The sequence below is a fragment of the Chanodichthys erythropterus genome, chromosome 3 (genome assembly GCF_024489055.1).
Source record: "Chanodichthys erythropterus isolate Z2021 chromosome 3, ASM2448905v1, whole genome shotgun sequence".
Taxonomy (NCBI): Eukaryota; Metazoa; Chordata; class Actinopteri; order Cypriniformes; family Xenocyprididae; genus Chanodichthys; species Chanodichthys erythropterus.
Window position 1 is genome coordinate 54,765,375 of NC_090223.1, and position 16,301 is coordinate 54,781,675.

Genomic DNA, 16,301 nt, shown 5'->3' on the forward strand with positions numbered 1-16,301 from the left:
CGCTGTTTTCAGTGAAGAGATCGCTCCATTTCCTTTTATCATATTCTTTTTTTTTTTTTTACTCCAGAGAACAGAGAACTTCAATGAGTGACTTTTGCATGTCTTTTGCATATTCATTTGGTCTCTTTTGCTATTAAACATGCTTGTGAGTTGTAGTGGAGATTTTGATTCATCCAAGTGACTATTTTGTACTAAAAAGATTCATTCAGATTCATCCACTGGTTTGTTCAGTGACCCCTTTTGTATATTTTATATCATTACAGTAGATGGTGACAAATTAGTGTGTTTTCATGAATTATGAGTCATTGAATCATTTACTCAATAAATTCACAGAAACGGTCTTTTAGGCCTTGTGTCAACCAAAGCATTTTTTCCAAGGCTAGCGTATTTTTCCAATTGTTTTCAATGGGAGCGCCGCGTTTTTACGGCAGGAGTATAACGAGGCACTTAGCATCTATTTCTGGTCGCTGAGAGTTGAAGAATGTTCAGCTTTGGGTAAAACGTAGCGCTCATCACTGTCACTTTGTACCCAGCCATCCAATCAAAGTGGAGGAGGGCAGGACAAATAAAACACCGACCAATTGCCAATGCTGCTTGTACTACATCAACAGATGACAACAAGAAGCATAATAATGAAACAAAATCATTTAAAACAAAAGCCAGAGCAAATACTTTACATTGTATCGACCTTTTTATATAGAAACAGTTGAGAAACAAACTTATCTGTGAAATGAGATAATAGTAACACTTCAGCGATGTTCTGTATCGTAGAAACCAAAGTGTCTCTACTGAAAAAAACATTGTGCTGCGAAGCGCTTTCAATTGGCCACAGCTGTGCGTTTTTAGCAGAGCTCCTAGCGTTTTCAGCTGGCTAGGAATGCTTTGGTGGACACATGGCCTTAAGGTTAAAAAAAATAAAATGGACCATAAAATAAAATCCATAAGTCCATAAATTGACTACTCCTTCTGCCCCCCTTTCTCTCATTGTTGACAAGAGTGATTCACATACTCAACTGAATGATCAAATGCCCACTTTCATTCTGTTAATGCTGGTCAGCAGATCCCTGTTCACAAATTGAAATACCTTGTTCAGTGAGTACATTCACAAATGCCATGTCCCAGTTTGTTTAGTTTGATCGTGAACAAGTGCCAGTCCATTCAGCACTGCTTCAAGTCATTCAAACTCAATACATAGACTTGTTCAGCAAAGGGCGTATACATTCAGCAGGTCCAACAATTGATATGCTATTTATATGCTAATGTATGCTAATGACATACTATTTGCTCATGCTATAGTCCGTCTTTGAAAGCAGAGAGAAGCAACCAAAGCCTTCCGCACTTCACAAGGGAGAGACTTCAGTGAGCGAAAAATACATCAGTGCACGGAAGCTGAATGATTTGTTTTGTTCACAACCAAAACACTACTGCTTGTCAGTGAGGTCATGGTGCATCTCCTGAAGTGGTCTTCCTTCCCAGAGCATAATGTTAGATTCATACGGGTTTGTCATCCTCTGATTTAAGCTTATGCTACTGTTACAGATAATATACTTAAGCAAAAAGCCTTTACTGAAGAAAGGGCCAAAAATGGGGATCTTGCCCACCCCACACCCCCACCCCCCTTCTGCTGAATGTCTGCTTCAAAGCAGCAAATTCCAGCATTCAGTGACGCAGGAGAGGGCGAGTTCCTTCATGGTCATGCTTGTGAATAAGAACATTATCCTCTGTAATCTGCAGCCAGCATTAGCTTGTCATATGGAAGCACCACAAACCTCTATTTAAACTCTGTTCCCACTGAAATGTATTTATGGCTCTAGATTAGCTGGAAAGTCTGGAACATAAACGTTCTGTCATCTGTCGTCTCAGTGTCATGAATGCTTCTTGTTTGTAGTGTTGTTTGCTAATGCAAGCATCACTATTGCTATTGCTCATGCTTAGGGTTAGTGATCTGAACAAACCTCTAAAGGCTGTAACACCAAACCAACATCAAAAAACTATCGCAGACGAAAGCTGACTGTGTTGTCGCCTCACGTCCAGGCCAAGCTGCGCTTGAAAACACCACAATGACAACAGCCAAGGGCCAACACGCATGTACGTTTTGCACCTGTGTGCGATGAAATAACTTTCTATACCAGCTGGTGGCAGTAGTCTATACTCGTCATTCAAATATGGAAAACCGAAATTAGGGCTGTGGATATACAAACCATAAACAAAGCAGCTCTTGCTTACCATTTTGAATATATATCATATTAATAATTTGGTCTTCACTTGCTTTATTCCATATGGCCATGTCGTTATAAATATATGAACGTATTGGAATGCTCAGATAAGATGATGTAAAATTAGAAGAGCCTTCTGCGTGTTCCCTCTTGATTTCTTTGTTTGGCTGCTTTCATCGCTTTCGTTATTCTTCTCGTGCACCGGTCCACTAATCTGAACAGCCAGAGTGATCGGTCTCACTAATTGCACTGTAAACCCGAAGAAGTTTGCAAAACCTCAAAAAATGTTACATCAACATTTTTAAGTTAAGAAACTCAAAGTAGAACATGCAGATTTTTTTTTCTACTCATTTTAATTACTCAACTTTGATTTAAGTAAGAAATTTGAGAAAGCTAATTCATACATTTAACTTAAAATGATCATGTACTCTCAACTTAAATATCTTTATTAGTCGAAACTTGGTTAGCTTTAACTAGCTAATTCAATAAATGCTAACTTGCTATTTGGTAACACAGTGAACACAGTGCTGAACGAGTACGCCAATATAAAAAATGTAACATACCTATTCTCAAACCAATCTGATGCTCCACTTGTCACCATGATGATAAACCTCCAAAAAAAAACATCATTGCAGAAACTCTTCTAAATCAGCATAGCAAAACATTAAACACTAATAAATCTCCACTTAACGTTAATCTTGCACAAAATATTATATAACATTTAATTTTAGCATTTACTCTCCCTTTCAAGTGCCATGGCAAAGCATGCTGGGAAATAGAAATCCCAGCCCAGTTTCAGTTAAATTTAAGTTTGTCTAAATTAAAAGAAACACGTTTATAAAACTCAAAACAATGAAACAATGCAGATTACTTAAAATGTGTCAGCTTTGTGAACTCAAAAGAAAATGAATGTTCTAAATACTCATAAAAGTTAATTTGATTGAACAAATTTGTTTAATTTAACTTTTCCCTACTCAAACCAATTAATTATTTTGAGCATTATGGTTTACACGTTCAATTGACAAAAAAGCCCCAAGAGCACCAAAGTCCGACACACCAAAACTCAGCAGATAGATGCTTAACAGCGGCTCGATGTTGATCAAGGCCTTAACAAACCCTAAACTTTAAATTTAGGAACTCGTCTATTTGTGACATGAATAGTTCTTGGTGTGCTGTTCATTTACTAAATGATTGCACTTTTGATTTTCACCTCACAGACGAATGAACCACTCAGAATTACACTGAAGAATGGACCTGAGCTATATCTAGAGACCAGATATAACATGGAATACCCTAGCAACCACATAGCAGCCTAATAACTAGGGCTGGGAATTGACACAATTTTCACAATTCGATTAGATTACTATTCACATGCTTTCGATTCGATTCGATTTGATTCGATAACGATTTCGATTCGATTCAATATAGATTATTTTAGATGTAGTATTTCAGTTACAGTACATGGTAAATTTTCTAGAGGAAAAACAATCTCAACTAATGCTGTAAACTACACATGTAAGTCAGTTGGTACTACTATAATAATATTGAAGGTTATAATATTGACACTCAATGATGTTTTTATTATAAATAAAGTTTAGAATTGCAAAGTCTACTCCAATTGGTTTTTTGCAATATAAACATTTAAATCGTGGCTGTCATAACTGATTTATTCAAACATGCATTAAATATTGAAGAAAATTAAAAATTATAATGAATATGTAACAGTGCATAGCTATATTTATCAGAATGTTGCTTTCTATAGAACACTTTTCTGGCTGACTAATGAGTTTATGATCACTGAATATGTTTTTCTGAGGTAAATGTGACATTACGTGACATTGTTTACAAGCTGTTTTATCGACGTCTTTCCGAGGTTGAAGCACTGATTGAGCTATTACACGAGACATGATACGGATTTCGTTAAGTTGTACTGTATATTTTAACACGCCTTCAGATGTTTAGTCATGTTTATTTCGCGCTGTAACTGCTAATAAAGAGGAGGAGAGGATGTTCACATGCGCTCTATGCTGCCGCTTTTCTTTAACTGAGGCACTACAGCGATCTGTCACGTCACATTAAACTGCGCCAAAACGGTATTTATTTTTTGAATTCATTATAAGATGGATGTCATTTGAAATCTGAGACTTTGCTTCATATTAAAAGTAACAAAGCACAAAGATTATTGCAATTTATTGGATGGGAGGCGCTACATATTCTGCTCATTCATCAAATGAAAACAGACTAGACTAATCGATTCTTGGGATTTAAGAATCGATATTGGTTTGTAAAAATGGGAATTTTTTTAAAATCGAGAAATCAATATTTTTTACCCAGTTCTTCTAACAACCACTCCGGACACCTTAGCAACTGCACAATAACAACTATGCACAACACGAGTCACATATTCTTCAGAAAATATACATATCTGGTTTGTGTGTATTTTCTCAGATTTTGGACCGAAAGAATGGCGAAATTGATGAGTTGAAGACCATGTATCGTGGGAAGCAGAAGGAGGCGGAGGAGACAGTTCGGAGGCTGGAGAAGAGAGGTGAGGGCGGAACATAGAGGAGGTCATGTTCTGAGCGCTCTGTCAGTGGCACGGTGTTGCCCAATGCGTCCCAGCTGAACACCACTCCCACGGTTCCAAAACAGCCCTTAAGTCATGGCTCAGAGGACCCAACAAAAGCTGCACTTTGTAAACAGACATGTAGTACAGCATGAACAACACTCACAGACAAAAAGGCCTTTTCTTCATTATCTGTGATTTGATGTCTTGTATTTTACATTTCCATGTAAGCAGTCTTAGTTGACTTAGTTATGAATTATCCCCCAAAATCACAACGTGTGCTTTTCAGTTTGTGTCTTATTTAATATCATTCTAACTGACACCGTGCTGATTATTTATTGAAATAACTTAAGTTAATCTTCATTAATGATGACATTAATGAAAAGTAAAGTGGATGTGGAATGGATGTGTCAGGCATAAACTAAACTTTAAAGGTACTTTGTAACTTCAGGAACAGCTTTGCACATTTTACATTTTAGTTTTATACAAAACTAGCCTAACCATGCTCACTCACACAACTAACCTTTTATGGCTTGCTGTTGTAATACACTACACCTTAAATCATATGTTTTTTCATACCTATTGTTTGTATTTTTATTTATTTTTGTTTTTTATTTTTACTTTTGAGTCAAGAAGAATGGTGCTGTTTGGGGCGGCCTGGGGTGCGAGCAGACATAGAGATGCCCTGCGGCCAGGCCTGAATGTTTGTGTCTGCCTCCCTCTCTCCCCTGTAGTTCAAAGCCTGCTGCGAGAGTCCCAGGTCATCCAACAGACCAAAGAGAAACAGATCAGCGAGCTGAAGAAAATGTCTGATCAAAGTGCTGAATCTCTGAAAAACGAATGGGAGAAGAAGGTAAGGAAGGGTTGAAAAGGCTCAGGTTTCCACAGACCTGTCCCTCTAGCAGCTAGAGCTTTGAACAGTGAACACTCAGTGAGTTTAGAGCTCAGCCAATCCCGTCTGAGTCTGAGAAAGAATCCCAAACATCCATCTTCTCTGAGTGCTCAGTAGATATGTATGTTTATTGCAGAAATAGAAGTAGAAACTTTTTTTTTTTCCTGGAGAATCCGGCCCTGCCTTTGTACAGGCTTTTGGTTGAAGGGTATCTTGCTTCAGGCTTTATAAAACATTCTCTTTGTTCTTTGTTTCTAAACATAATATTCTGTAGGCCTCATGTTCAGAGCTCAACAATAAGGATGGCCAGATTGCAGCATGAGATCGTCTTATGTTCACTAATTATCTGTTTTTATGTTTCACAATCTTAAACATTTATGTAAATTTAAACACCAGTGTAACATTATCTGTTGGTTTTTTCTGTTTTTGGTTTTGTATCCAGTAGAGTGGAGGTTACAGAGAAATGACCACTCACTGTTTTCAGTGACAGTTTTATCCTACTTGAAATCACACTGGCTTGTGTTAATTTTAAACGTTAAGATTTTTTCCCCCTGCTGGATCCCTTCTGTTGAGCTCTATTGTATGATTGGTTCATCCTTTCTGGTAGTTCCATGCTGCGGTGGCGGAGATGGAACAGGAGAAGTTTGAGCTGCAGAAGAAGCACACAGATAACATCCAGGAGCTGCTGGAGGACACCAACCAAAGACTCGCCAAGATGGAGGCCGAGTACAGCGGCCAGACGCAGGCCACTGTGAGTGTATTCAGACATACTTCAACACTGTTGAATGGAAACATGCTGTGCTTCTGATGTAACATAGAGATACATAAGCTCAATTTCACTGTACTTTGCTTTCTGAAACATGTTAAAACACCAATTGAAAATGTCATGCAAAACAAGAATTGCAATGTACAGTGAGAGATTTACGAGATTACAAGATTTACAAGTCATTACCTTTAAAAGTAACTACAACAGCATTTCAAAACTATTTTGATACTAAAATTAGCATATTTTTATGTTAATATATTAGTCTACATTTATATTACTTATATATAATGTATATTGCTTATATGTCTGAATACTCAATTCTGATTGGCTGGAAGATATGCATTAAAACCGTTTAATGCACAGGTAGTTCCTATCGGTTTAATCACTGTTCTATATTAATGTGCTACTTTCATTGATGCACACACATCACACACAGAGAGATTGGAAAGAGCTCTGCACACACACAGAAACATTTATGAACATGAGCAGAAACTTCCTATATTAACCTTTATTAATAATATAGCTTTGCTACTGAATTGTGACATTATATTTCTTAGCAACGCGTAAATAACATAGCTGTTTATGAAGTAATTAAACTTACAGCATCATTGCTAGTAAGAGAGAGACGCTGCACAGACTCACACACATTGCTTTCTCTCTCTCACTCTCTCTCTCTCTCTCTCTCGATAAATAACTAAGTCAAATAAACGCTACAATTCATTCTTTCAAATAAATGTAATCTTATCGCACCACTATCTCTGTGTCTGATTCAAAGTGGGCAAAATGTTAGATATAATCAGCCATAACTGACAAAAATAGTTTTTACCCTGCTGGTTAGTTAAACAGCATTAAATTGCCAATGCTGGCAAATTACCATGGTATAAATGGGATGCACCACAGCTGTTCATTAAATTATATGAATGATTTGCATTAAAGGGTTTGAATGCTTCACCTCAGGTGGTTCTTTGCCTCTATGTCGTGCATGGCACAGCTAGCCATGTATTATCCCTTACTTAATGCACCTTTATTTAGGCTTATATTTTTGTCCTATCTATTCCTATGGTTATCACTGTCAATCAATGCAACTTCGAGAGTGAATCACTCTTACGTCATCTTTGCAGCAAAAAAAACCCCAAAAACTTTTATTCATATTCTGAATGGATTATATATATAACATGCACAAAAAGCTCCATCATCAATAAAAAACAGTAACTCGCTTCAGTTTATCGCAATCTTCTGCAAACTTCCTTTATAATCAATTAAGCTGTCTACACCGCATAATTGATCTTATTTACACTTTTGTAATAATGAGAGGATTTGCGAGTGTTGCAGAACTCAGCACTGAACAAAAACTCTTGATTCTGACTAAATTAAACACCTCTGATTGGCCATTGTGTTCAGGAGATCAACAGACATGTCTGTGATTGGCCACAGTGCTCAAAGCTGTATAAACATGTTGTAAATAGAAACCTGTGATGCTCTTAAGAGCGCAAACACAAATACGCATCGCAGCATTTGCCAAATCTGTTTCACCAATATGCTGTTATTACAGTTTCAACTCCGGGTGCTCTTGCTTTTATTTGAGGGTGCTTAGCACCTCCGTAAAACCAGACCTGCAGTGCAATAGTTGGCACTGACATTTGAAGGAAACTCTATAGCCCTCTTGAGTACTGAGGATTGTTACTGCCACAGCAGCACAAGAACATTGGACAGGCATTCACTTTGGCATTCGTGTTTTGTGTAGAGGATGTTTCTTTGTCTTGGTCTTTTCTCCTCTTTGCTCACCTTGTAAATGTCTTCTTGTGTGTGCATTTGGGGTGTGCCTGAAACAAAGCATGCATTATAGGCTTCGATTAAATCTGTCCCACTAGAGGGACCGGAGCACTGTGGCACTCTACCTGAGATGAGCTGGGACGCGTGTCCTTCTGTTGCAGAGGCCTAATGAGTTTTGCTTGTTACAAATTAGCATTCAGCGGCTGTCATACAGGTAAAGGCACAAACTGAGAAGGGCGGCCGCGGCCTGTCAGCAGGGCTGAATTTATGAGACTTCAAATGCATGCCGACCCCACAGAGTATGACCCTTCTTTAATAATTAAACACAGCACATTTCCAGGCAGGGCCCCAGATGAAAGGCCCTTCTGTCATTGGAAATTAGGTTCTCCCATTCTGTTGGTTTAGGCTGACCTCACCAACCTCTCCACCCATAACCCCCCTCCCCTTGTCTTACCTCTTCTCTCCTCATAGGCTGCTGTTGTCAATATGTCAGCTGAGGTGAGATGCTGTGTGTTGTTTCTACTTTGCGTTTGATGTCTCAATACTCCAGCCTTTGAAAGCCTTTGTTTATCTTTAGTTCTTTCATCATTCTTTTGTGTGGCACACTCTGGTGCTATCCTGATTTCTCAAAAAAGCTCTTCAAAGCTACGTGGAGTCACATCGGCCACATTACGTATCTTCTGGACGGACGAGATTGGAGCACCAACGGGTGCTTGTCTGTTTGCCTGTAGCTTCATATTTGGGAGCATGTCAAAAGTTGGTACGACTGTTCTTTTCCTTCGCTCTGCTAAATATTCCTATAGTTCATTGTTGGCGTGATCGCCAAGTTTTGATGTGCAGAACGCCAGTGCCAATGTCAGTCCTCAATAAAGGAAGCAACACATTGAATATTGATGACAAGATACATATTCATCAGATTTGGGACTCAATTGAGATTGATGACTTGCATTGATGTCATAGCACAGACTGTACCTGAGAGATGTGAACACCAGCTAATCTAAGTGCATCAGCCACAAACCTCCATTTGTCAAACTATGCACCATCATCATTGCAATATAGCCACTTGATGCACAAAGATTAAAGGATTTATAAAATTGATACAAGGTCAAAGAAAATGTCTGCGTTAATACAGTCCGCATTAAAGTAAATGTATTGTCTAATGGGGTGGATACATTTTAGGAATGAATCATGATTGTCAACATTGTGTCCTTACACCCTACCTACACCGGATGCAAAAGACAGGTTGTGATGAGTAGACCCACAGTAAACGGTTGCACTGTTCTATCCACCTTATTTTTAACATAAGAACAGCATGGCCATTTTTTATTTGAATTTTCAAGTCTTCTGGTGTCGTCCACTTCTTTATTTTAGCTGTACAAAAATCTTTTATGCTGCTTGATATTACAAACTGATATTTATCATATTCATTTAATTTATTATCATAATCATAAAATTGCTTAAAAATAAATATAAAATAGCTTACTTCCACGTTGCAAAATAAGGTGGATATCTTATTATAAGGTGGATTCTTATTTATTATGTTCATAGCTGATAGTAGTGGCACCGGTGTGGTCTATCTTAAAGGGTTAGTTCACCCATAAATGAAAATAATGTCATTTATTACTCACCCTCATGTCATTCCACACCCGTAAGATCTTCGGAACACAAATTAATTTATTTTTGATGAAATCCGATGGCTCCGTGAGGCTTGCATCGCAAGCAATGGTACTTCCTCTCTCAAGATCCATAAAGGTACTAAAAACATATTTAAATCGGTTCATATGAGTACAGTGGTTCAATCTTAATATTATAAAACAACGAGAATATTTTTTGTGCACCAAAAAAAAATGTAATGACTTTTTAACAATATCTAGTGATGGCCGATTTCAAAACACTTCCTTCATGATGCTTCAGAGCTTTACCAATCGAATCGGTGGTTCCAAGCACCAAAGTCACATGATGTTAGCAGTTTGGCACGTGATCTAAATCACTGATTCGTCACAAAAATTCATAACGCTCCAAAGCAGTGTTTTGATATTGGCCATCACTAGATATTGTTTGTTATTTTTTGTGCAGAAAAAAAAACTAAATATTCTCGCCGCTTTATAATATTAAGATTGAACCACTGTACTCACATGAACTGATTTAGTAACTTTATGAATCTTGAGAGAAGAACCATTGCAGGCAATGCAGGCCTCACTGAGCCATCGGATTTCAACAAAAATATCTTAATTTGTGTTCCGAAGATTAACAAAGGTCTTACGGGTGTAGAATGACATGAGGGTGAGTAATACATGACATTTTTTACTTAAAACTTACTTATCATGGAAAATTAGATTTTTCTATTCAGCATTCGCCAACTTGGCGGGGCTGTTTTTCATTTCACACGCAAAGAGGTTAGCCTATCTCAGCAGGTTAAAGCCACATAAAACTAAATGACAAAATTTTTGGGTGAAAATAACCTTGACTATTAGAAAAAAATATATAATAAAAAAGATATTGAAGTGTAGAATATGCCCCTATAAAATCTAGTAGATAAACAAGGGAGGATGAGATATGCTTTTATTTTATCTTTGTTTGTGTTGAGTATTCATAAAACTATTGTTGATCCATATCCTCAAAGAGGGCTGATGGTAGAGTATGCTCTTTTATAGGTATCATCCTCCTGGCCACTGAGACGTGCTCTCAGATGAGGGCATGTGTGATTAAAAGGATAAAGACGTGTCCCATGTCACCTGCAGGGTTTGTCAGTAAGAGGGCATTATCACAATCACTTTTACATCAACAGCTGTTTCTGACTGACTCTAAGACTCTCAGAGTACTTTGAGATGTGTGAATGTTTACTTAAATTGGTTTAAAAAGTTTACTTAAAATATTTTTCTTACCCCACTCTCCCCTACTCAGTGTTCGAAATGCAAACGATACTGTTTTTGCTGCAATGACTGTTTTTAACAGTAAGGTGGGTTACTATGCAGATGATTTTATGTGCCGATGGCGGGTGTGTGCTACAAGGGTCAGTATATTAATTACAAGCGTGCGTCATAGCACAAGCCCTACCCTTTCAGATCATGCCACATTTCACACTGCGAGTTAACAAAGGCCTATTTTGCAGCGTTTCGACACTGCCGTTGCCATCAGAAAGCTGTGCTTTTCAACACTGGCCACTTTCATCATCTGAGCTATGTATCTTCAATCAATAATCTGTCATCATTCATATCAGCCTGCATTCCATCCTCCACGCACGGGACAGTGGCCTCCATTAACGATGAGACACTTGTGTGTGTGTCTGAGCTCTGCTAAGGCAGGCTGTCTGGTTTTGGTTTAACAGCTCTTGCTGTCCCATGGAAAGTTTTCCCCTTCCTGTATTTCATCAGATATGGTTGTCTCATTTTCAAATGAACACCATCCTAGATCCTAGATGTTCTTTGAGGGCTGAGCCATGCTTTGCTGCTTCACATGCCTTTTTCATATTCAATCCCAGCATGCTCTGGGTTGTGCTAAAGAACAGAGGCCCACAGGTGCATCAGATTTGAGGCTGTTTGAAAGATGATCTCAGATGATCTTTGAAGGTGGATGAGGATGGTGTGGTGGCCATGAATGCTGTTAGAAAGCTGTTTAAGCTCACCGTTACTGAACTGTTCAACTTTCGCTATCACATCTACAGAAGAATTCCCCATTCAGAAGATCTTCACTGCCTTTTTCTATTGTCTCTTTGTAGTGGAAATCAGTGTTGGGAAGCTACTGTGAAGCTGTAGTTTGTCGAAATACAAGCTACTCATAATTTTAAAGTAGTTCAACTACACTCAAGCTACACTTTTGAAAAAATTGTGAGCTACGTCGGTTATGATAACAACTACTGAAGAACAGCTAACTACATTGAAACTATGTAAGAGGGCCAGAACTTTAATTTCATTCAATTCTGCAGTTAAACACTATTTATTTATTGACAGAATTAAATTTAACAGACACATTTACATTAAAAAACACAAAACAAAGAACACTCAAAAACAGTGGTAAATACTAGCATTAACCAAAATATTTTTCTACATTGACAAAAACGCAATTAAAAAAATTGTATTACTGAACTGAACTAACACTGAACTAAATTAAAGGGATAGTTCACCCAAAAATCCAAACCTGTATGAGTTTCTTTCTTCTGTTGAACACAAAATGAAATATTTTAAATAATGTCGGTAACTAGAAAGTTGACAGCACCCATTGATTTTCATAGTATTTTTTTTTTTCCTATTATGGAAGTCAATGGGTGCCATCAACTGTTTGGTTACCAACATTCTTTAGAATATCTTCTTTTGTGTTCAACAGAAGAAAGAAACTCATTCAGGTTTGGAACAGCTTGAGGGTGAGTAAATGATGACAAAATATTTTTGGGTGAACTACCCCTTTAAGCTGAATAATGACACTATTGTCTTCTGTTGATCAGCGTTATAGAATTGAGTTTTTGCAACATTGATACTGTTATTTTCACGTTTTTTACTTTGAAGTTGCTAATGTATTGTGTAAAGCACTGTATTAAAGTATTAAATGCATCAAATGTTGAAAACACTTTCATTTTCTCAAAATATACACTGCACATCACCACCAAATAACACGATGATTCAGTCTCTCTAAACCCCTCCTTTCCAAGAGCCAGTCTGTTGCGATTTGGTCTACCACTTTCAGCGCCTGTTGGATATCATATCAATTTGAGCACGAGTCCGATGATGAAACATCGGAAGAGCTAGTTATTCAACCCGAACCTATCAATAACTGTATGAACTGTATTGAATACGTTAGCTGAGTTCTAACATGAATGACTGATTGAAGTTTGTAAAACAAATCTTTCTCCATCCTTTATCTTTACTCAGAGTAGTAAGAACAACAGACAATCTGCATTAATGGACACAATTTTAGGTAATAGTGGCCCACAGCTGATTAGCAGAAGTATTTCAGTAAAAACATGAGTTAGCCGGTTAGCCAGAGACATACACAGTATGTATTTTGAACACTTGGTAGAAAATACATCAATAATTATTCTTACTTACAGGTTGTGATTCTGAGGAGCAAGTTGGTCCAAATAAAGAGTTGTTCATGGGCGGACAATGTAGAACATAGGTGGGCATTAGGCAAATTTATTACCCAGTGACATGTAGCCGCCACGGAAGTGGGATTTGAATTCCTGACGACTCATTTAGGTGGTCGATTCTTTCTTTTGATAGACAATTCGTTTGCAATAAGACAAACCAGATTCAAATTACCCGGCAAATTCGTAAAGCAAAGAAAAATCATTTCTAGCTGATCAACATTTTGAAAACTGGTAAAACCTTTAGGAACTTCAAAAGATAAAACAGCGAAATTCCTAATATTACTTCCAATATTTCCAAATTATAAGGTAATTTTCATAGAGCGGGCCAATATCGTGACGATTATTTAAAATCAATCGAGAGAAGCAGATATTGTTATTTAAAATCAATCGAGAGAAGCAGATATCGTTATCGTGATAAAATACATTTAATCGTGCAGCCCTAATTTAATTTAATTTGACTTGACATTTGATATTCAACAGTATCCTTGACATTTATTCAACAGTGCTTTTGATCTGCCTGCATTGACACTATTCTTTAAAAGGAAAAAATATATACCAATTATCAATGTAAAGCTGCTTTGACTCAATCTGCATTGTAAAAAGCGCTATATAAATGAAGATGACTTGACTTGACTTGACAATTACTTTATTCATTGTGCACTTTCGGCTTCACAACTTTGCAGATGATTACATTCACAGACATCTACATTACACATTGCATGAAAGGTAATATTAAAAAAATCATATTGGGGCACTTTAAAAAATGTTTTGCAGAAATCGAAATCTGTGAATCACTTTTTTGAGCTGGTTCATTTGTATGAACTGTCTGAATAAACTGTTCATCTTCCTCTGTCTCTTTCCCTTAACTTTTTCTGTTTGGCTCCTTTAGGAGCAGATGGTGCATGAGCTGGAGACACGGGTAAAGCAGCTTTCGGTGGAGGTGGAGAACGGGAACCTGCTTCGGCAGAAGGTTACACAGGAGAAAGCCGAGTTAGAGATTCGTATCGCCTCCATCAGCGCTGAGCTACAAGAGGCCAACCGCAGGTAGAAGAAATCCTGGCAAGCTCAGATACGATTGATCACAGGTGCAGAGATTTGATGTAACAGATGTAAAGCCTTCGTGAACACACCTGACTTGAAATATGTTCCAAACAGTAGGCAGCGTTACATCTGTCCTTAACCCCTTAAGCTCAGTGAAAATGTTAATTCAATTGGGTGGAGAGAGTCAAGAGTTTGGTGATTGTTTGTGTGCTTCAGGTCTGTGTCCCTGCAGAGGGAGATGGAGAAGATGAGAGACCAGCATGAAGACTCGCTGCAGAAACTTCAGGCCAGACATAACGCTGACATGAGCCACTTCCAGCAGGAGCACAGCCTCTCTGCAGCCAAGGCATCTTCACTCACCTCTCACATCTACACATGCTTTACTCACTGTAGTAGTTGACAGCTTAACTTTTACTGAACTCAGAACATCCTGTCAAGTGTGTTAACTTTCTGATTTACAAGCATAGGAAAGATTCCTGATATATTAGCTCTGTTCCAAACTGGGCTGCTTCACCTTCTACTACAGCATCCTAACCCAGTTGGAGTGACCGAACAGAACGTAATTATCGACCAGTTATTCCCACCCAAATATTGCTACTCGCATGAACAGAGTAAACTAAACCTCACAGTTACTTCTGATAGTATGCTTGTAATATTAAGACATATTAGGACTTCTAAGATATTCTAACAACTGCAAAATGCACAGTGCACACAAATACTGGGTATTATTCTATCCTAAAAAATATATACTTTTTTTTGTAATTTGACACTTGGATGATTCCCTGAGCTTGTCACAATTCTGTTATAAAATAACAAGATTATTCAACTGTGGTATTAGTATACTTCTATTTAACTAAAAAGAGTGTACATCAGAGATAAACTTATGCAGTTATAAATAAGTATACTTGGCTTATACTGGCAGCTTTACAGAAAAGTCAGTATATATGGCCTATACTTGTACTTGAGGTATTCTTAGAAAAGTAGAATTTTGTATTTTGAGTGTACTTGTCTTGTATTTGTTTTTGTTCTTTTTGGCACATTCCTTCTTTGAGATTACTGTATGTTTTACATATCTCATGAACTTACATGTTCAAATTTAGAGTAACTAGTCAGCTTTGGGGTAGCATAACTTAAGTAAATAGTACATGAGTGTAAATTAATTAGATTTTTTTTGTACACCGTGACTATTAACCCACACAGAAACAGATACACATTTGGTTGGTTTTATTGACAATAATTCCACCGATAGTAAACTATAGGTATGATGTTAAGCTCACTTAAAGAAAACTTTCAGTATAAAAACCATTAAAGTAAAACTATGATATAATTCAGAGTGTACTTTCATTAAAGACTTTAAATATAGGAAGACGGTGCATTCCTATTACTTATGAATGGGAGAAAGTGCAACACCCAATATGGCGAATAAGCCCCAATCGTTGATTAGTAAAGTCATCACGTCACTGCAGCTGCGGTTGCTATAGAATCAGGCACAGGCAGTGTTCTCAGACTTTTGCTCATGACTACGCATGCACATTGGTTGGTCTAAAATGAAAAACATTTTTAAATGCTGTTTGAACATAAGAAACACGCTTTATGAGACTGTTGTTGTCAGGTTTCATTGGTGTTTTTAAAAATGAAATTTAATCATAAGCTTAGTGAACACCCTAGTAAAAAAGTAATATATTTAAAATAAAGTTATATATTTAAAATATAAATACTTAGTATTTATTTCATACTAAGTATAGTTTAAATCTATTAAAATATTTTCTGACATATCACTTGAGACTTACTGATAAAAATTATTTGGAGCATTTTTGTATTGCACAATGCGCATTTAAAAAAGTGTTTTAATGTCACTAATAATAAGGACTGTATGATCTTTGAATAAAATCTTTAAATACAAGATATAGTGTACCTGAAGTATACTTGCAATAGTTCCACTTTAGCAGAGTCAGAAATTAGTA

General features: G+C 37.2%; 1 protein-coding gene across 3 annotated transcripts in view; it reads left to right on the plus strand.

Annotated features, from left to right (window-relative positions):
* The window catches only part of cep112 (centrosomal protein 112), a 188,800-nt gene that overhangs the window by 39,911 nt on the left and 132,588 nt on the right, over nucleotides 1-16,301 (plus strand). For all 3 annotated transcript variants that reach the window (XM_067377460.1, XM_067377469.1, XM_067377478.1), the window contains 5 exons: nucleotides 4,665-4,764; nucleotides 5,517-5,635; nucleotides 6,282-6,425; nucleotides 14,186-14,340; nucleotides 14,554-14,683. In XM_067377460.1, coding sequence (XP_067233561.1) covers nucleotides 4,665-4,764; nucleotides 5,517-5,635; nucleotides 6,282-6,425; nucleotides 14,186-14,340; nucleotides 14,554-14,683 — 648 coding nt within the window. The remainder of the gene's footprint in view (nucleotides 1-4,664; nucleotides 4,765-5,516; nucleotides 5,636-6,281; nucleotides 6,426-14,185; nucleotides 14,341-14,553; nucleotides 14,684-16,301) is intronic.